The 21,865-nt window shown below is 41.9% G+C and overlaps 1 protein-coding gene across 2 annotated transcripts; it reads left to right on the top strand.

Moving 5' to 3' along the window:
- Positions 1-733: 733 nt before the first annotated feature.
- Positions 734-21,779, top strand: SRI (sorcin). 2 transcript variants are annotated; one of them, XM_039524788.1, is made up of 9 exons: positions 734-846; positions 7,153-7,236; positions 10,705-10,774; positions 13,410-13,451; positions 15,313-15,356; positions 19,182-19,329; positions 19,522-19,635; positions 20,618-20,676; positions 21,230-21,779. In XM_039524788.1, the coding sequence occupies exons 1-9, from the start codon at positions 796-798 to the stop codon at positions 21,254-21,256; spliced, it is 639 nt and encodes a 212-aa protein (XP_039380722.1). In that variant the 5' UTR covers positions 734-795; the 3' UTR covers positions 21,257-21,779. The 2 variants fall into 2 exon arrangements, with proteins under 2 accessions (XP_039380722.1, XP_039380723.1); XM_039524789.1 differs by lacking the exon at positions 13,410-13,451 and having other exon boundaries at positions 21,230-21,600.
- The last annotated feature ends 86 nt before the right edge of the window (positions 21,780-21,865 follow it).

Raw genomic sequence — 21,865 nt, 5'->3', positions numbered from 1 at the left:
GGCAACACTGCCATAGTCTAGTACAGGGGTAGGCAACCGATGGCACGTGTGCCAGAGATGGCACATGAGCTGATTTTCAGTGGCACTCACACTGCCTGGGTCCTGGTCACCGATCTAACACTGCATTTTAATTTAATTTTAAATGAAGCTTCTTAACCATTTTTAAACCTTGTTTACTTTCTCTACAAGAATAGTTCAGTTATATATTATAGACTTATAGAAAGAGACCTGTTAAAATGTATGACTGGCACAGGAAACCTTAAATTACAGTGAATAGATGAAGACACCGCACCCCACTGCTGAAAGGTTGCCGACCCCTGGTCTAGCAGCAGCAGCCAATTATCTCACACACCCCCACCCTTCTCGTCCAGAAGGGGCAATAAAGTTGCTTTCTAAGGCGGGTCCCACAGCCCCCTGCACAGTAGGAGGGCGCAGTGCTCCCGGAGCTGCGCCTGCGTGTGGATAAAGTTTTTGTTTAAAAAAAAAAAAAAACCACCACCCGCCCGCTGGGGCGTGGCCGGTACCATTACAGCGGAGGGGTGTTCGCTCTCTTCGGAGCGAGCCAAAGGGGATAATCTCCTACAGTGGGGGGGTCTAACAGAGCAACAAACCGCGCAGCTTCTCCGCGATTCGCAGTCGCTCACCCCCCGCAGGAGGGAAGGGAGAAGCGGTGCCGCAAGTAGCGCGCCCGGCTCCGCCCCGCCCGCCCCCCCGGAGGATGGTGTGACCCGCCGGCCTGTGGTGCAGCTGGCAGGGACGGGAGGGGGAGGGGCAGCAGACAGCGGCGCGCTAGACATGGCGTATCCTGGGCACCCCGGCGCCGGCGGAGGCTACTACCAGGGCGGGGTAAGCGCGGGCCGGGGCCCTGCAGCCGGGCTGGGACGAGCTGCCCGGCCCGCGGGGCGAGAGGAGCCCCCGGGGGCTGGCCTGGGGGAGGGGACCCCCCCCCCGCTGCGTGCGGGGGTCAGACACGCTCTGCAGGCCTGGCCCGGGTGTGTAGTCGGGAGCTCGGCTCCCCTGGCCAGCGGGGTCCGTGCGCCAGCCACAGGGCGGGGGGCACATGCCCGCGCTAAAGCTCCAGTATCCCTGCAACACCCTGCACGGCCCTGTCCCGGCTTCCGGGGAGCGCCCCCTCTGTCCCCTGCCTGCCAGCCCTGGGGCTACGCGGGGGTCACGCCATCGGCACTAGAGCCCTTGCCCCCGTCTCCCCCCAGCACTGATCTAGATGCGTTCAGGTGCAAGGGCCGGGCCCTCACGCTCTCCACAAAAGCGGTAGAGTCTAGATTTTGCAGAGCCACCCAGCTTGATCTCAGTGTGTTCCCTCCCTAGTTCTAAAATGGTTCGGACTGAACTGGTTCCTAGGCCTGTTGAAAGCATTTGTGTAATCATGTAAACAGTTCTTAGATCAAAGGTAAACTGGTTGGAGTACATGAGTCTTACAAGCTTGCGGGGGTTGGGAGAAGAATGAGTCAGAATAGTACATTTCTATAGCAAGCCTGAGGTGCTTAATGGTTTTGTTTTCTTGTTAGGGTCAGAAGGGGATTTTTGCTGCTGCCTCTGGTGGACCAGAAGCCCATATCACAGCCCATAGTTTCACCCTTTGCTCTTGCAATAAAAAAAGCTGCTGCCTCAGGCAACTGACTGTAAATAGACTGATCCTTTGTTAAATAAAACTAATGTAGCTAGAATCAAAGCTCTGATTAAAATACCAGAGCTTTGATTTTAGCTAAATTAATGTTATTTAACAAAGGATAAGTATAACATGCTATTACCTCTACTGAGGATGATGGAAGAATATATCTTGAACTGGATTTGATGGAGCAGGGAGGGGATTCTAATCAAGTAGGCTGCTTTTCTGGGGTATTAGGCATCTACAACTCTCACGGATTTCAGTGACTTCCGTTAACACCAGCACGCTGAAAAAGTCTTCACCATTTCTACAGTTCTATTATTTACAGAAATACAGGCTGTGCCATGGGACTTTTAGCGGCCTGGAGATTGTGAGGGGGCAGCCAAAGAGCCTGGCAGGCCAGACAGAAATGTTACATGAGGCTGGATCCAGCTTGTGGGCCCTATTTTGCCCACCCCTGCTCTAAAGCAAATTAATACTAATAATTTGTGGTCAGGGCTGTCCTTAGGATTTATGGGGCCCTACGCAGTATTATTAAACTGGTGCCCCTATGCCTGATGGCAGCCCAAGCTCACAGCCCAGTGGGGGAGGGGAAGAAGGGACGAGACAGCAAAGGATAATGAGACGCCCGGCCTGCCTCACTGTGGCGGAGTCACAGTTCCCCGCAGAGACCCCCATACGCTCTCCCTCATGCAGAATGGACATGAAGAAGGTACCTAATTAAAAGCACTAAAACTTGGGAATAAAAAATGTCAGTCACAGGTTTTTTGATATGCCCTGAAGTTTGTCAGAGATTTAGGGTACGTCCAGACTACCCGCCGTATCAGCGGGTAGCGATCGATTTATCGGGGATCGATATATTGCGTCTCATCTAGACATGATATATTGATCACCGAACGCGCTCCCCGTTGACTCCGGAACTCCAGTGGAGGAAGCGGCAGTAGTGGAGTCGACGGGGGAGCCGCGGACGTCGATTCTGTGCCGTGAGGTAAGTCGGAATAAGATACTTCAACTTCAGCTACGGTATTCCCGTAGCTGAAGTTGCGTATTTTACATCGACACCCCCGCCCTAGTGTAGACCAGGCCTTATTTTCAAAAACTTCCTAGTAAGGGTGAGTCAGCTGTCCTGCTGAATACAACGTTACATATAATTGAATACATGATGCAGCTCTTCTCTGGGCTTGGCTACACTTACAAATTTGCAGCGCTGCAGCAGGGTGTGAAAACACACCCTCTGCAGCGCTGCAAATTGCGGCGCTGCAAAGCGCCAGTGTGGTCAAAGCCCCAGCGCTGTCCGTTATTCCCCACAGGGAAGTGGCGTACGGACAGCGCTGGGAGAGTTTTCTCCCAGCGCTGGCGCTTTGACTACACTTAGCGCTTCAAAGCACTGCCGCGGCAGCGCTTTGAAATGCAAGTGTAGCCAAAGCCTCTGTTTTACATTTTCTTAATCAGTATTTGTAAGCTGAATTTATATTTTAAATGTACTCTTAAACCTTAAGCCAACATTCCAGATTACTACATATTTAACTCAACAAAGACTGAAACAAAGACTTTATTTTAAATTAATCAGAGAGGTTTAGTGTGTTCACAACAAAGTTCATTGCTTTTAGAAAAAGGGAACAGTAATTTACTTTGTGTGATCTCCATAACAATAGACATGTTTATGAAATTTCACCAACTTTAAAAAAACATGTTTCCAAAGATTTTAGGGATAACAAGGATTTTATATCCTAGGGCTTGGCTACACTTACAAATTTGCAGCGCTGCAGCCGTGTGAAAAAACAACACTGCAGCTGCAGCGCTTGGCCCCCGCCAAAGCCCAAGCCAGTGTAAGCCCCAGCCCAGCGCTGCCGCCCCAGCCCTCGCCCTATTCCACTGGGAGAGAGGAGGAGGAGGCGCTGGAGCTGGAGAGAGTTTTCGCGCTTGACGCTTGCGCTGACTTCGCGGCGCTGCGCGCGCTGCTGCGCGCGGCAGCGCTTGCTTTGGTTAAGTAGCTAGCCATGATTTACTAAGGTACTGATTTTGTTGGAGGATTCTCTGAAAACTAGTTCATCAGATAGTTGGACAAAGAGTTTCCCTTTCTTTAATTCTGACTATCTGGAAGGGAAGGACTGTTGTCACTTTAAGGGCTCTCGTTAGTGAGGAGAGGCGGTGAAGGGATGGACAGAAAGACCAGGAAGACTTGGAAGCATCTTCTTTTTTTAACTATAGTAATTAAAATGTGTATTTTAGATAAGGGAGGTCTTCTGAAGGATTTATTTAAAAAACTGTATGTCTGAAGATCCAAACATTTAAGGCTAAAGATGATTGTACATCTAAAAGTCTATGCAAGCATTTTTTAGAGATGTGATTTTATAATCTTCACCAGCTCACTAATAAAATATTTTTAAAGCAAATTTTAAACTAAGGTCCTGTAGACTGACATGTGCATTAATGTAATATTTACACAGAACAACTGTTTTTGTCAGTAAAGTCAGAAACTGAAAGTATAGAAATTTATTTGGGCATAAGCTTTCGTGGGCATCTGATTAAGTGGGTTATAGCCCACAAAAGCTTATGCCCAAATAATTTGCTAGTCTCTAAGGTGCCACAAGGACGACTCCTTGTTTTTTCTGATACAGACTAACAGGACTACCACTCTGAAACCTGTCAGTATATACCTGGAGTTTGGCAAATGCCTGTTAAATGGCTTCATTACCCCTTGAATGGCTCTTTAACAGTTTCAATGTTGTGCTAATAGGTCTGGCAGGCTGGAGGCTTTTTCACTTTTAACTATTAGATTCCCTCCCAAGGAAGATTCACCAGGCTGCAGCAGCCATCTGTGGGAGCCTGTAGGAAGGGTCAGAACAGGGATAGGAAAACAAGGAGGGTGGATGCTAAGACCCAGTGGTGCCCCAAATTTTCAGCTGCCTATGTTGCCTATGCCTAAGGACAGCCCTGTTTGTGACGTCATCTCAGTAATTCTTTCAACCTCAAAGCACTAGAGCAGGGGTGGGCAATCTATGGCCGGTAGGCTGTTTTAAGCTGGCCCACGAGCTCCTGCTGGGGAGCGGGATCTGAGGCTTGCCCCGTTATGGTGCACCAGCTGGGGAGCAGGATCAGGGGCTGCTCCATGTGGCTCCCGGAAGCAGCCGCATAGCCCCACTCCAGGCAGGGCATAGGGTCGGGGGCCACACCACATGGCTCCCAGAAGCCATGGCATGGCCCCACTCCAGCTCCTATGCACTGGACTTGCCTCCGCGTAGGAGCCGGAGAAGGGACATGCTGCTGCTCCTGGAAGCTGCTTGAGGTAAGCGCCACTCAGAGCCTGAGCCTCTCACCTTGCACCAACCCCCCACCCCAACCCTGATCCCCCTCCTGCCCTCCAAACCCCTTGATCCCAGCCTGGCACACCCTCCTGTACCCCAACCCCCCCCCCCAGCCAGAGCCTACACCCCTTCCCGCATTCCAACCCCCTGCCCCATCCTCCTCCCACTCTCCAAACCCCTCGATCCCAGCCCAGAGCACCCTCCTGTATGCCAAACTCATCATCCCCAACCCCAGAGTCCGCACCCCGTGCCAGAGCCTTAACCCTCGTACCCCACTCCCACAGCCTGGAGCCCCCGCCTGCACCCTGAACTCCTCATTTCTGGCCCCACCTCAGAGCCTGCACCCCCAACCAAAGCCCTCACCCCCTCCCACATCCCAACCTTGTAAGCATTCATAGCCTGCCACACAATTTCTATTCCCAGATGTGGCCCTCAGGCCAAAAAGTTTGCCCACCCCTGAACTGGAGTATTTGACTCCCTAATTTAGGCATATTTGCTATGCAACTGACAGTGCTGATGGCTGATTCAGACCTCCTTCAGATGAAGTTAGTGGAGATTACATCTGGTTTAGAGTTGAATGTGGACAAGATAAAAACTATAGTGGTATGCAAGGATCCTGTGAAAACACGCAAGATTCTAGTGAATAAGAGTCATACAGCGAGTGAGAAATTATTGCTACTTAGAAAGCATCATTACAGAAGATGGAAGATCTGATACTGAAATCAGTCCCAGAACAACAAGAGAAAGACATTCTGGAAGAATAAATATCTGAGGAGAAGTGATATAAATCTGAAGACTAGATTCTGACTCTTAAAAACCTACATTTGGTCTGTGTTGCATTACAGCTCTAAAACATGGACATTCAAACAAACTACAGTCCTTTGAATTATGTTGTTATAGAAAAATTCTGAAAATATCATGGATAGACTGTGTAACCAGTGAAAACATACTAGAGAATTGAGCAAATGCTAGTGTAAAGACAGATTGAATTTGCGGTGCGTGATGTATGTTTACAGGCACTTGAAGGGAAAGTTGACAGAAAAAGATCTTTGATGGACAATGTGGTATCCTGCGTGGATCAAAAGGACTAGATTTGCAGAGGATCATAAAAAATGGGCTACCATGGTTGCAAACCTCCAGTAATGGAGATGCCATGTACGAATAATTTAGGCACTCTGTGCTACTATTAGATTACTGGGCTGACTCAAATGTAAGGTTGTAGGTAGGCCTGCTTTACATTGTAGCAAGTATATACACCAAAGTTGTGTGCTCTCTTTTAAAGCAGTTATGTGTTTTGACAAAGTGTATATAAAAATGACACTCTGGGTATGGCTACACTGGCGAGTTGCAGCGCTGGAAAGCCTCCACCAGCGCTGCAATTAGTAAGTGGCCACACCTTCAGGGCACTTCCAGCGCTGCAACTCCCTGGCTGCAGCGCTGGCCGTACACCTCACTCAGCATGGGGAATAAGGATTCCAGCGCTGGTGCTGCAGCGCTGGTCATCAAGTGTGGTCACACCAGCGCTGTGATTGGCCTCCAGGGTATAAGGATGTATCCCAGAATGCTTTTATAAATTACTCTCTTTGTTTGGTTATGCAGCCTCTCTTTGTTTTGTTATGAACTAGCTCCAATGGAGCTCGTAGCTCGTTGCTTATCTAAAAAACAAACAGAGCTCCTGTTTGCTGTGATCATCTGTACCTGGCTGTAAACAATCAAATGAGAGGCAGGGAGGGAGGGAGTGAAACAGTGGGGAGTCGTGTTGGCTGCAGGCTGTTTGCAATTAAGAGTTAAGACTAAGGGGTCGGAAACATGTTCTGATTTTTCAATGCAGGAAGCTAAACACACAGTGTTGGCTCCAAAAATCCCCTCTCTCTTTCCCCCCGCTCCCTGTCACACTAGACCCCACTCCACCCCCCTCTTTTGAAAAGCACGTTGCGGCCACTTGAATGCTGGGATAGCTGCCCATAATGCAGCACTCCCAACAGCGCTGCAAATACTGCAAATGTGGCCACACACCAGCGCTGGTAGCTGTGAGTGTGGCCACACACCAGCGCTGGCCCTGCACAGCTGGATGACCAGCGCTGCAAACTACCAGCGCTGCAAACCGTAAGTGTAGCCATACCCTCTGAATTGATGCTGAAATGTAAGATTACAAATATTGTAGTCAACTAAAAGCATTAATTTTATCTTAATCATCTGTTTCTTGTTTTAAAGTATGGAGCTGCTCCAGGAGGACCAGTATTCCATGGACAGACTCAAGATCCTTTGTATGGTTATTTTGCTGCAGTAGCTGGGCAGGTATGTTCCCCCCCCCCCCAAAAAACACCTCTATTTGGTTGAAGTTATGACATAAGACAAAATTATTCTCATTGTATTACAACTTAAATATTGGACATCAGTATTTGCCACAGAGGTGTATGTATAGCAGAACTTCCTAGCATATTGAAACTCTGAATACTGGAAACTGTGTGAGGACAAGCTGAGGAATCAAATCAAATTGAATTAAATACTGTTCTGAGTTTATGCTGTCTCACTTTAAAACTATGAACATGGGTGGGGAGGGCCCATCACTTGTCATGTAAGAATCCAACTAGAAATGTCAGCTGCATGGATGGCCTCAATAGGAGCCAGGAGAGGTTAGCAAGAGTTAGGTCATTATGTAAGGGGATGGCTTCACTAGATGTGGGAACATGGGAGTACCAGAACCTGGTGGCATGAACTACCTGGAGTGGCTTGCTCGATAGAGCGAACAGAGTATAGGAGAAGTGTGCATTTTTATTTTTTTTTAAAGATATTTGCATCTTAATTTTTCTATGCCTGGTTTTGACTACTTATTTATGACTAAGAATTTGGTATACTGTAATTTTGTATTTTCCACGTCTTTAAAACTTTTATATATTCCTTTAAGTAACAATTTCTAATCCATTTTAAAAACTCTTATTTTAAACAAGTAAACTTGCTAGAGCTAGAGGCTTTATTGCTCTGACAAAATATACTTTACATCTTTCTAGTCATTTGTCTAATAAATCCTATGTACTGTCCAGTAAACAACTTGTCTGTCTGCTTGTTGGTTTATTTGCAAAAGCCCATTAATGCAGTTTCACGGGTGTAATTGTGGAAGTCAAGATATTCAGATTTAAGGATCCCAGAGTACCCTTGGTCTCTCCTCCCTTTTCACTATTCTCTTTCAATAACTGACTTCTTACAACCTACACAACACTTAAAGTGTAATAGTTTCAAAAATACACAGCTATTGAATCAATGCATTCTGGCAGCAAAAAAGACAAATGAGGATATTAGAACAAACCACATGAAGGTAGTCAAATGAGTACATATGTAAGGATTCTGCTTATTTGTGAGGAATCTGGTTCTTCACTGAAATAAAGTAGAGACCTTTAGAAATATTTCTTACTGAGCTAAAGAAGAATCTGTTATCTACCTGTAGTGGTCCTTTTGATGAATAAACCTGTAAGCAAAGAGTGACTGAATCGATAAAACGAACAGGACTAAAGTAGTATCACTGGCCATCCATGAAAATACTTAACAGGCCAAACCCACCTAACTTTTCAAGTCAAATTATTATAGAATCTCAAACTGTTTTGACCGTCCTTTTTCCACTTGCAGCCTGTTGTGACTCTCAATATATTTAGTGCAGGATGAATTTGTACATCTGCAATATCAATTTGAGTTTTATGTCGAATTTATACTGGAAATTATCTTAAGGGAAAACCATATGAATGCTAATATCTTAGATATTTAAAAAAAAATGAAACAACACTAACCTTTTTTTCAGAATCTCCATTCAGTGATTTGAATTGGTCTCTTTGTGGGAGCTGTTCATTTTATTACTGCCTGTCTAATGTAAAGTTGGACTGTTGAGGTTTTTTTATGTAGGACTTGCCTTATAGCTCAGTTTCCAATTTCCGTTCTTTCAGTTCTCCTTCACATCTTCAAGTTGTCAAGATATTGGCTTCTTTTGATTCTTAATTTAAAGAATTTTAGAATGTGATTGACCACTTAAACTGATTTGATGTAATTGAATTTCTTATACTGGAGTTTTCCTATGGTTCTACCACACCTGTATTATAATAGTAGTGTATATAGTTCACTGTCTATAAAGCTGTCCTGAAGACCAAAGATACTAGAAATTGGGGAGCAGTGTATTTAATTGGTCAAAAGGTACAATTGCCTTTTGTCAGGCCTTGTACGATGTCAGCTAGAATAAAATCCACTTATTTACAGGACATATTCAGAGGAGTATATCTGGAGTTGATAGATAAGCATGTTTTCCCCCCCCACTAGTCTCTTCTGGAAGTACTATAGTTATAAATTTGAGGACTGGTATCCTTTCTTTCTCGGATAATGTTATCTGGATGTCATCTATAGTCAGCAGTTTATCATTCTTTCAGGCTTAAATTAGATATGTACTAGATATAGAAACTCCCAGGAAAATGCTGGGGAAAATTAGATAGGCTTCAAATATAAAACAACTCACGTTTTAGTACTTAATGCTTCTGGAATCAGTCAAGTCTATTTGCATCTAAAAAACATTGAATCTTAAAATGAGGTTAAATTGCACTTTTGAACTTTTTATGAACTTTAATCGTGGGTGTGAGGAATGTGACATGCAATTCCAACTCCACTTTTGACAGCTTATTGCTTTACCTGACTTGGCAGTTGTTCATAATCTCTAACTGGCCTTGAAAGGGATGCTTTGGAAGGAAATCGTATTCCTAATTGAGCAGATAGGTATTTTTTCTGTTTTATTCCTTTAAAATATTTTACTTTCTGCTTTAATTTGCTCTTAACAATTCACTGTTCCAAACCAACTTTTTTTTAACTGTCAATCTAATGTCTATCTTGGGAAGTGGGGATGTATGTGCTCTGATGTAGTTTACTTTGTTTTGTAGAGTCCTGTTATAGAAACTAGAATGCAAATCTTTAAACCAGGACTGCCTATGTTGTCCTCAACAAGCTCATTGCACTTTTAGTTCTATATTATGGTAACAACTAATCTTATCTCATGCTTCAGGAGTAAGGAAGGAGTCGTCCCTCCCCCCCCCCCTGCACATTTGTATTCTTGGGAATGTCTTTCTCCTTCCTCTGAAGTATCAGATTGACCATAACTAGAGATGGGATACCAGTTTGGGTGGAGTGGTGCTCTGAGGTGGTACAGAGAATCCTCTGATGCCTTGCTAATGTCTTGCTCATATGTTCAGGGTCAAACTGATTGCTGGATTTGGGGTTGAGAAGAAATTTTCCCTCTACTCAGATCAGCTAGGACCTTGCTGGTTTTTTTCACCTCCGCAGCATGGGGCATGGATTTCCTGGTAGGATCATCTGGACTTGTTTCACCCAATAAATTCCCTGCTGTCGCAGGGGCATTGATGGCATGTCAGTATTTCCTGTTCTCTGCCTATGGCATGCAACAGTTCAGTTTTCTGACGATTAGAGTGCTTTAGTTTAACTGAGGTCATTGGGCACAACAGAGGTATTTGGGTGATATTTAAATAGCCTATGATATACAAGAGGTCAGACTAGATGATCTAGTGGTCCATGCTGGTCTTAAACTCTATGAATCAACAAATAAAATAAATTTGGAGTGAATTTAAATTAAATTGAAATTAGTATGCTAGGTAAAGCCAGGTTTTTTTATAAGGTTCCATGCATAGGTTTATCAGTGAACGTGGATCTTGATGTGAAAGTTTATTGACATTTAATGATGAAAAGCTAACTTTTCCAAGCCTACTTTTCTGTTTTCAAAAGGATGGACAAATAGATGCTGATGAGCTGCAGAGATGTCTGACCCAGTCGGGCATAGCAGGAGGGTATAAACGTAAGTTGACAATTTAAAGTATATTTGATTCATATTAGACAATCATTAGTTGTACTGTCTGCATAGTTATTAAGTTCACATGGTAAGAAGTACTTACATTTCTTTTTGAAAGTAGTCTAACTGCTTCCAAACGTTCCACTCTGGAGTCATATGCACTATGCTGCAAGAACTTAATCATAGGGAGTAGTTGGCCCAGAGAACACTTCTTTAGAGAGAGATTTTAGTTTTGCCTTCTTTCCTACTGGCTCATCTGGAACTGCTAATGTATCACCAAATTTATTTTGTGTTATCAGTTAGGCTAGCAGGTACATTACTATTAGATAATTTTAGGGCTGTTAATTGCCGTTATCTCACATGATTAACTTAAAAAAAAATCACAAATTGCATTTTTAGTTGCACTGTTAAAAAGAATACCAATTGAAATTTATTAAATATTTTGGATTATTTTCTACATTTTCAAATATATTGTATTCTGTGTTGTGATTGAAATCAAAAAGTGTACAAAAACAAAACAATGTAAAACTTCAGAGCCTACAAATCCACTCAGTCCTCCTCCTTGTTCAGCCAGTTGCTAAGACAAACAAGTTTGTTTACATTTACAAGAGATAATGCTGCACTCTTAGAATCATAGAAGATTAAGGTTGGAAGAGACCTCAGGTGGTCATCTATTCCAATCCCCTGCTCAAAGCAGGACTAACCCCAACTAACTCATCCCAGCCAGGGCTTTATCGAGCTGGCCCTTTAAAACCTCTAAGGATGGTGATTCCACCACCTCCCTAGGTAACCCATTCCAGTGCTTTACCACCCTCCTAGTGAAATAGTTTTTCCTTATATCCAACCAAGACCTTCCCTGCTGCAACTTGAGACCATTACCTTATTCTGTCATCTGCCGCCACTGAGAACAGCCTAGCTCCATCCTCTCTGGAACCCACCTTCAGGTAGTTAAAGGCTACTATCAAATCCCCCCTCACTCTTCTCTTCTGCAGACTAAATAAGCCCAGTTTCTTCAGCCTCTCCTCATAAGTCATATGCCCCAGCCCCCTAATTGTTTTCATTGTCCTCCACTGGGCTCTCTCCAATTTGTCCATATCCTTTCTGTAGTGGGGGGCCCAAAACTGGATGCCGTACTCCAGATGTGGCCTCACCAGTTCCAAATAGAGGGGAATAATCACTTCCCTCGATCTGCTGGCAACAGTCCTACTTTTGTAGCTGACATTGCAAAGTATTTACTTGCCAGATATGCTAAACATTCGTTTGCCCCTTTGTGCTTCGGCCACCATTCCGGAGGACGTTTCCATGCTGATGACGCTCGATTTAAAAAAAAAAAAAAAAAGTGTTAATTAAATTTGACTGAAATCCTTGAAGGAGAATTGTATGTCCCCTGCTCTGTTTTACCCGCATTCTGCCATATATTTCATGTTGTAGCAGTCTTGGATGACCCAGCACATGTGGTTCATTTTAAGAATGCTTTCACTGCAGATTTGACAAAATGCAAAGATGGTACCAATATGAAATTTCTAAAGATAGCTACAATACTTGACCCAAGATTTAAGAATCTCAAGTACCTTCCAAAAATCTGATTGGGACGGGGTGTGGAGTGTGCTTTCAGAAGTCTTAAAAGAGCAACATAGTGATGCCGAAACTACAGAAACCGAACCACCAATAAAGAAAAAATCAACCTTCTACTGGTGGCATCTGACTCAGATATGAAAATGAACATGTGTAGGTCCACGCTGCTTTGGATTGTTATCGAATAGAACCCGTCATCAGCATGGACGCATGTCCCCTGGAATGGTGGTTGAAGCATGAAGGGACATATGAATCTTTAGCACATCTGGCACGAAAATATCTTGAGATGCTTGCTACGACAGTGCCGTGAGAATGCCTGTTCTCGCTTTCAGGAGACATTGTAAACAAGAAGCGGGCAGCATTATCTCCTGCAAATGTAAACAGACTTGTTTGTCTGAGCAATTGGCTGAACAAGAAGTAGGACTGAGTGGATGTGCAGGCTCTAAAATTTTACATTGTTTTATTTTTGAATGCAGTTTATTTTGTACATGTCTACATTTGTAAGTCCAACTTTCATGATAGAGATTGCACTACTTTACTTGTATTAGGTGAATTGCAAAATATTACTATTTTTTTACAGGGCAAATAATTGTAATCAAATCAATATAAAGTGAGCACTGTACACTTTCAATTCTGTGTTGTAACTGAAATCAGTATATTTGAAAATGTAGAAAACATCCAAAAATATCTAAATAAATGGTATTTTATTGTTTAACAGTGCAGTTAATCACAATTAATTTTTTTAATCGCTTGACAGCCCTAAATGTTGTGAATATGATATTCCAATGTACAATTAAGATTTATGTTGGACCAGGTGTTGTGCATACCCAGATTCAATATCCTTCCACAGAGTCCATTAGGAACCAGCATAAAAGGTCCCCTTGGAACAGGCCCTTTTATTGAGAAGGTCTGAGTTCTCTTTTCATCCCTAGGCCCATGGCTCCTTGAGTGTGTTTAGTACTAGATTTCCAGAGGATCAGTTCAAGGACTTTTTGATACAGTTTCTCTAATTAGTCTGTCACAGAATTCAGGGGCTTAAGTATCTTGTTGATTTTTCACTCTACAGTATTTGGCTGTCTAGGAGATATCTGTCTGTTTCAGATGTTGGGTAAGTTTTAACTCAGAACAGCCACTCTCCAGAAATTAATGCTTAGAATTCTAAATTCTAAATGGTAGTATGTAAAAGAGTTCATGTTTCAGAAGTGGTCTTTCTGCAACTCAGTGGCAACATCTATTTGACTAGATATTCATCTCTATAAAATCTCCAGTGAAGGAGTTTTACACCTAATCCTGTCATCAGCTGTTTGAGTAACGCAGGTTTTATTGATTACTACGTCAAACAGATGAATGTGATGACCTAGGACGTAACCTTTTTTAATATTGATCTTGTCTGCTTGACACTCTTCATACAAAGATAATAGAGGGCTTATACAGCAGAAGCTGACATACCTTCAGTTGAGTTGAGCCCCGTGTGTTTACTTAAGCATATTTAGTAGGTGTAGGGCTGCCAGTTTTGTTGGATGTGTTCCTGGAGGTTACATTGCATGACATAATCTTTAATTAAAGATTGATCTTTAATTCTTGGAGACTCCAGGACAGTCCTGGAGGGTTCACAACTCTGAGTAGGTGGTTACAATGAGAACTTCTGTAGAATATCCCAAAATTATATTTTAATTTTTTATCCCGAGCAGTAAAGAAATCTAGAGTGAAGGCTACAACTCAGACTACAGATCTGGGTTGATGCTCTTTAGACACTACAGACAGAAAGTAGTGAGGTTAAATTTAGACTTTCCTAATCTTAAAGTTCATGCAACTGACTTTTGAAATTGAAAACAAATGCACAGATATTTTAATGTGAAGCTGTGTTCTGAAAAGGTACTATAAAAGTAGCATAGAGTGATTCCATGTTTTCCTCTCAGTGAGTCCAACTCTAACTTGTACAGTTACAAAAAGATTTTTCTTGCTGCCTGGTTTGGAAATTTAACTTGGGATCTGAAAGTCAAGCCTCCCATCCTTCCCCCCTCCCCTCCCACTGCTTGCATCATCACCAGTAATGAAGATTGTGTGGGCCAAATTCTCCCCTCCTTTACACCTATGCAGCCCCATTTCTCTTAGAAAATAAATCCTAAATGAAGTACCAAGTTTTCTTAACTAATCTGACATGCAGCAAGACTAATAAGATTAGTGTGGATTCTCAAGCAAGCAGTTAGAATTCTGAATCCACCAAGAACAGATCTGTTTTGTAAGAATGTGCCATTTTTCACAAAAAGTCATTTTGCAGAGTTGACACACATTCATGGTGTCTAAAGCCTTGTACTTACAGTAACAAAACAACTTAAAGCGCAGTTAGAGGCTAGTGATCAGACTGCAAGAAAACTGCACTGTGTCAAGCTTTTGAGAAGTTAAAAATAAACTAGTTCGATAACATCTATAAAATATTAAAATATACAGTGTTAACACATTTAGGAAAGTGACACCTGCATGCATCTATTGATGTTCACCAAAGAATGCTATGAGTAGACTTGATGATCCAAGTACCTGATATATGGTATCCACAAAGTTACATTTGTGTTGTGAGTGGAGCTGAATTGCTCAGGCCACCAGTAATGGTCTAGATGTGAAACATTCTGTATTCCAACAGTTTGACTCCCGTCTAGGCTGTCCTGATCAGACTGCCCATTTTGATGTAGCCAAAAGCTTACATGAGTTGAGATTGACTAAAATTTATCTAATTTGTAATTTGAGACTGGATTCCAAAAATAACAGGCTAAAATAATAACCTCTAGCACCACCACCGCAGAATAGAAGGTCTTTTCTTTATTGGAATCAGAGTGAGATTGCTAATTGCAAGATTGCAGCTTTCCAGTGGGAGTGATGTCTTATTTCCTGTACATATTATGAAACCAAACTGAGAAATCAGTAATTCATATTTACTGCTACTAATCTATTTTTCCCCCTCATTTAAACAGCTTTCAACCTAGAGACGTGCAGACTCATGGTTTCTATGCTGGATGTATCCTTTGTCTTGTGTGTACTATATAAATATTACAAAAGGAATCTGCTAAAAGAACATTAAAGTTGCAAAATCAGGCATTCCTATATTAAGAAATACCAGAATTAATTTGCACAGGCAATCTTAATTCTGCCCCTTGTAATACTTTCTTCTACAGGACCCCATCTCATTAAGTGCACAGAATGGATCTGCTCTGGGAAGGAATCGAGGCTTATGTATTGAAACAGGCTTATTGTCTGCAGGATGCTGCCTTATTTGTTGCAGAAGGTGGACAGTGTGTAGTGAGTGAGCTAGGGGATTGCAGGAAGAGAGAGTGGTGTCATGGTAAAGACACTTGAATGCTGCCCTGGAGAAATGAATTCTATCCTTTTGTCTGTACCACAGAGTTCCTCTGTATTGGGCATGTTGCTTTAAACCATCTCTTCTCAGATGGTCACTAATCATGGTTTACTCATTTTCTGGCTGCCCAAATTGATACCCAGAGGATCATAGAATCTCAGGGTTGGAAGGGACCTCAAGAGGTCATCTAGTCCAACCCCCTGCTCAAAGCAGGACCAAACTCAACATGAATTTGCTAAAGTGCTGAACACTCACAGATGCAAAAGTAGTCAAGGGAAACTGCTTTGAACATATGAAGTGCTAAATAATGTTAAGTACACTGAAAAATCAGGTCATGGATGTCTCAAATTGGGCATCCAAAATTAGTGGATACTTTTGACCTTAATCTCTTTGCCTCAGTTCCCCACCTGTAAAATGAGCATATCAGCGCCCCTAACTTCACAGGGCTGTTGTGAGGATACATTAACTTTAGTGAATCACTCCAATACTGTAGTAATGAGTGCCATAGAAAAGCTCATGAGGATAATATTGTATTCAGAGCAGGTTTAGATAGTTTACAGTAAACAAGGCATGAAGCAACACTGAACAATGAGGAGAAAACAAAATATTGAATAGCTGCTCATTAAGGGTATAGTCTACACTGCAGTTAAAAGCTTGCAGCTGGCCTGTGGGTCTCAGGCTAATTGGCTGTTTAATTGCAGTGTAGATGTTGGTGCCTGGACTCTGGGACCCTATGATGGTGGAAGGTCCCAGAGCTCGGGCTTCAGCCCGAATGTCTACACCATGGTTAAACAGCTCTTTAGCCTGAGCCCTATGAGCCTGAATCAGCTGGCACAGGTCAGTCACAGGTGTCTAACTGCAGTGCAGACATGCTCTAAGTGAGCACAGTTTATCCTGGGTATTGAGTGAGGCAAGGGTAACTTTATTCTGGTATTTCCTAATTTGAGTGCTTGACTTCACAACCTTCATAATGTTCTTTTAATGTAATTTGTGCATGCTTTTCTAGGAACTTAAAAGAACAAATTGAAAATAGAAATTCCATCATGTGGTAATATGGGTGAAAGACTCAAAGAGTAGTTGTCAGTGGTTTGCTGTCAAACCAGGCGGGCGTATCTAATGGAGTCCCACAGGGGCCAGTACTATTCAATATTTTCATTAGTTACTTGCATATAGTTATATAATTTGCAAATGAGACCAGGGTGGGAAGGGTTGCAAGCACTTCGGAGGAGAGGATTAGAATTCAAAATGACCTTAAGTTGGAGAATTGGTCTGAAATCAAGATGAAATTCAGTAATGACAAGTGCAAAGTACTATACTTAGGAAAGGTTAAAAAAAAATTGGGCACGTTTAGTCTTGAGAAAAGACGATGGAGTGGGAGGAGGAACCTGGTATCAATAATCAAGTATGTTAAGGGAAGGGCTGTTATAAAGAGGATGGTAATAAATTGTTCTCTGTGTCTATTGAATGTAGGACAAGTAGTAGTGGGATTAATCTGCAGCAAGGGAAATTTAGGTTAGCTATTAGGAAAAACTTTCAAGCTATAAGGGTAGTTAAGCTCTGGAATAAGCTTCCAATGGAGGTTGTGGAAGCCCCATAATTGGATAACTTATTCTTGAAATGTTAGCTGCTATAAAGTCTAAGATGTCTCTATTCAACTTGTGTGAACTGTGATTTTTTCCCCATGTTTTGGGCAGTTTTTCGACGGGGATGCCAAAAGACACATTTCTGACACAAAGGCCATGCACCTGCCAGATTTCAAGTCCCTATTTCAAAGCATGGGGACATTAAAGCTGTTCAAAGAAATGTCTGTCATAATTGTTATAATGGACAAAATGATGTATTTTTCCCTAGGCTCATTTTCAGAAATGACTGAAATTCCAGGCTTTTGTTCTGGAAAATTTCAGACCAAATGGTTAAAGATTGGCAAAGTTATAAGTAACTGAAAACAGCATGTTATACTGGAAAGGGTCAGGGCAATCTTAATATGTGGTGCTATCAGGCCTGCCTATAACTGCATTAATGTGAAAGCTCTGGCTTGAAGTGCTCTTATAAACACATTGATTAATCTTTAGGCAAAATGAGTTGCTAGTTATTTGTTGTTAAGTAGAAAATCTCCATGGAAGAGAATCCAAGGTAGTATAGCTCTAACACACAACTGGAATTGGGAGGATTAGCTACAGCAGAACCCCTATTTTATGAACATCAATTTTATGAATGATGGATTATATTAATCTTTTTTTTCTTGCTGGCCAAGTCCTTTTTCTGCCACAGAATGTGACTTCAGTCCTTTAGCTAGCATTCAAGTGGCTACATATGTTTGACAAGACTAGAGTTTGGAGGCAAAGAGATGCAGTTCTCTCTCTCTCTAAAAAAAAAAAAAAAAAAACACAACAACCAAGCATACTGTATACATTTGTTATGAACAGTTAACTTATGCATTATACCTATGTAATTCTGAGATGTTTGATATTATGAACTGAATACCCAATAGATAAGAGGGGTTCTACTGTGTTCATTTATAAAATTTCTTTGCACTGATGTGACTAATTGGTACTCGCTGCACTGATAGATCACTTGATATTTAGCATACAGATAGCTGATTTTTGTGACTGACAGAATATTCCTTCATTTTCTAAGTCAAAATGCCAAAGGAACGAGAAGGGAAAAAATACAAGTTTCTTTTGTACACTATTGGAACTATAACTAATATTCCAAATGCTTTGCTGCAGGACATTATCAGAAATAAAATAAGAGGCGTTAGGACTTGTAGGCTCGCCCCTAACAAAATATTTAGATGATGAACTCCCCTATGGTTCTCTGGTCCTCTACCTTTATAGTCTGTACAGATACAAAAATTTGGATCTGTATCCACAATAATTTAATTCTATATTTATCCACACCCACATCACCGTCTCACTGTTAAAGCCCTGCGCAGATAAAATTTGGATCCACATGCAGTCCGCAAAGATGATAAACAATACAACCGCATTTGTGGATATAAAGCAAATATCCACAGATTTGCAGGGCTCTAACTTTCTTATTTTACTCTTTGTGCATGACCTGCAAAACAAATCTCTTATTTTTAGGCTATCAAATACTAGTATATGCACAAGCCTTTATTTTATTGCTGGCTTTTCCGATGTTTGGACAAAGCTACAGCTGCACACTAATGATGAAAATGCATGGAAGCAGTACAGCACCAGAGAGGTGATGCTGTATTTCTTTTTCAGATGGATGGAGTACCACCTTTGGCTTTCTGATTGCCGACTTTTAGCCAAAAGTATTCTGTCTGCCTGAGCTCTTGGATAGTTCTGTGCTCTAGAGGAGGGTAACACTAGCACAATGAAAAAAAAAATTAAAGATACCCTTTGTTTCCCAAACTTAAGTAAATGAATTTCAATCTTGCATGACTAAATATAGATCCTAATTGAGGAATATTTAGCACTTGCTTGGAAATTAAACAGTTTTTCCTTAGCCATGGTTCAGAGGGATATGTCTGGTACATTGGGATTCAATGAATTTAAAGAGCTCTGGGCTGTGTTGAACGGGTGGAGACAACACTTCATAAGTTTTGACAGTGACAGAAGTGGTACAGTGGATCCTCAAGAGCTGCAGAAAGCCTTGACAACTATGGGTGAATTGTGAAACTTCCCTATTACTGGCTGTTGAAATTTCCCCTGCTTCTAATATCATGACATTGACTTGGTGGGATTTCCCAACATAACTTAATGTTTTGCATTAACTGGCACAGAACAAATCTTCCCATAAAGAAGAACTCTGTAACTTGGTTGTCATTTCACTATTTTTCCTGACTTTTTTTAATTAGGATTTAGGTTGAGCCCACAGGCAGTGACTGCAGTTGCAAAACGATACAGCACCCATGGGAAGATTACATTTGACGATTACATTGCCTGCTGTGTAAAACTCAGAGCTCTCACTGGTATGTTAGAGAGAAGCATCTGGTAATGCATTTTTATTTTATGAAATCAGGTTAATCTAAGGTATCTCAAAACCTTAACCTCTTAATCCCAGGAGTTGACTCTTCCTACAGCAGATTAGCCATTTTCAGGCAGAGCTGATACCGTATATTATTTACTGAAGTTCTCCCACTTGGCTTAATCACTTCAGGGAAATCAACTTTTATACCACATCACATAACCATAGCAGTTGTTATAAAGATTGTTTTGTTAGCCAGACCAGAAGTCTCTTCAACTATTCATTATCATAAAAGTGTGTGGAAAAATTCCAAACTGTCACTTTGAAAGACTGAGGTTAAGAACCTAAGGAATTACCATCTTGGGAGTTTCAACAGTAGCATGAGTCTCTTCCTGTCTGAGCTTATCTATTGTCTCCCCACCTCTTTCCTTATTTCTGCTATTTTCTGTTTGTTCTCGTGTCATTCTCCCCCTTAACTTCTTGCTGTCACCCTTTCTCCAAAACCCTCTCCATTGCTCTCTTCAGCTGTTCTCTCCCATCTTGCTCTTGTCGTATAAGAAAGCTGCTCATAATGCTTCCGCCAGTAGCGAATAGTGCACTTATAAGAGGGCCACAGCCTACTCTGCTGAACCAGTGTTCACAGTAGAAGGTGTAGAGTGTTAATTATTTGATGGCATCAGAGCTCTTCTGCATTAGCAAGAGACCTATTAATCCTCACAAAACCAGTCTCCAGGTCTTTGCTGAGAAGAAAAACTGACCTTTGGACAAACTGGCACGTGAAAACCTTGTGCCAACTGAGCAGTGCTTATAAGCAGCAAATTTTAAGTAGACTACAGGATTTTTTTGTTCTCTTTGCAAATGCAGCTTAGTAATAAAGGAGGGGTCAGTTTTAACCAGAAGGATAGCATCTAAATACTAAATGTATTGATAAAATACAGTGCTTCCATTGATTCCAGTAATACACAATTCTTTATATATTTTTGCAGACAGTTTTCGAAGAAGGGATACAGCCCAGCAGGGTGTTGTGAATTTCCAGTATGATGATGTAAGTGCACCTCAGACATTTGTTTACTCCAACCTAGCTAAAATTGTAATAAAAGAAAAAGTACTTAGGACTGGAGCCAGAAAATCATTACACTAAAGACTATTACAATTGGCACCTTATTTACTATTGTAGCAGAGAGCCCAAGGATAGAATAGACATTGAGAAAGTTGTCTCTTCCCATCTGCTCTTCCCCCCTGACCAATTGTGGAGGGAAAAAACATGGTGGTGCATGCTCGTCACTCTTCCCTCAGAGACAGTAGGTGTTATAGATCTTCAAAATATCATGTGCTTTCTTGCCTGGGATCCAGGTATACCTAGGTTTCTGTTTCACTCCTCTGGGTTGGCTTGGCCTCCCCTCAGTGAAGCTCTCATGCCCTTATAAGCTTTTTTAAGCTTACCCTCATGTCCCTTGGAGGGGGAGTCTGATCTGGTAGCCCCCTTGGGCGTGGCTCCCTGAGTATATGTGGAGAGCATTTCAAGCAACGTGGGGAGGAGGGGGAGGTTATTCATGTTCCACTGTGCTTGGTTAATATGGATGCCTGTTTTCTTTCAGTTCATACAGTGTGTTATGAGCATCTAATTGAAGAGGAAGGAAGATGTGGATGGGCATGATTAACATTCCACTTTGTGTTTTGCTTTGCACCTAAAGTGATCATGGCTATGTATTGGTATTTGCATATTTTATAAAGATACTGCTTTATATGTGATTTTTTTTTAGTTTTGATAAATACAGATGAACAAAAAGGTGTTTTAAAAACGAAATACCAGCTCTCATTCTTAATTTTATGTTTTTTTAATTTTGCATATACTTGTAAATCACCTTTTATGTATAACTTAAATGATTATGTAAACCTTAAAGCTTTCTGTCCTGTGTTTACTTTCCCCTCTCATGAGCTACTAAAAACATTCATCAGAGTGGAGCTTGTCTTATTTCCTGTCCTACATAGTAGCATGGAGCCATGGTGGTGTTTTTGTTCCATGACAATACTGCATCGAAGAGTCAACACAATAGGGTGATGATCATGATAGAAAGCAAGATGGAAAATTGGGAAACTAAGGTTAATCTGTAACCTGAGTTCTTCACGATGGACTCGGCCCATTTTGCCATGGATGGCAAGTTGCACATCCCTGTGCAGAGGCCATTCGAAGAACTTTTTCCCCATCAGGTGATCTTGTAGTGGGCTGCTCT

The sequence above is a fragment of the Mauremys reevesii genome, linkage group 2, assembly GCF_016161935.1.
Source record: "Mauremys reevesii isolate NIE-2019 linkage group 2, ASM1616193v1, whole genome shotgun sequence".
Classification (NCBI taxonomy): domain Eukaryota; kingdom Metazoa; phylum Chordata; order Testudines; family Geoemydidae; genus Mauremys; species Mauremys reevesii.
The sequence above is the reverse complement of the archived record's forward strand: the minus strand, read 5'-3'. Positions and strand labels throughout refer to the sequence as shown.

Bases quoted from the DNA above. Each gene is read 5' to 3' on its own strand.
- SRI (XM_039524788.1), top strand. From the start codon at position 796: ATGGCGTATCCTGGGCACCCCGGCGCCGGCGGAGGCTACTACCAGGGC. The intron at 19,330-19,521 runs GTGAATTGTGAA...TTTTTTAATTAG, and splicing joins GAAAGCCTTGACAACTATGG to GATTTAGGTTGAGCCCACAG. The intron at 20,677-21,229 runs GTAAGTGCACCT...GTTTTCTTTCAG, and splicing joins TGAATTTCCAGTATGATGAT to TTCATACAGTGTGTTATGAG.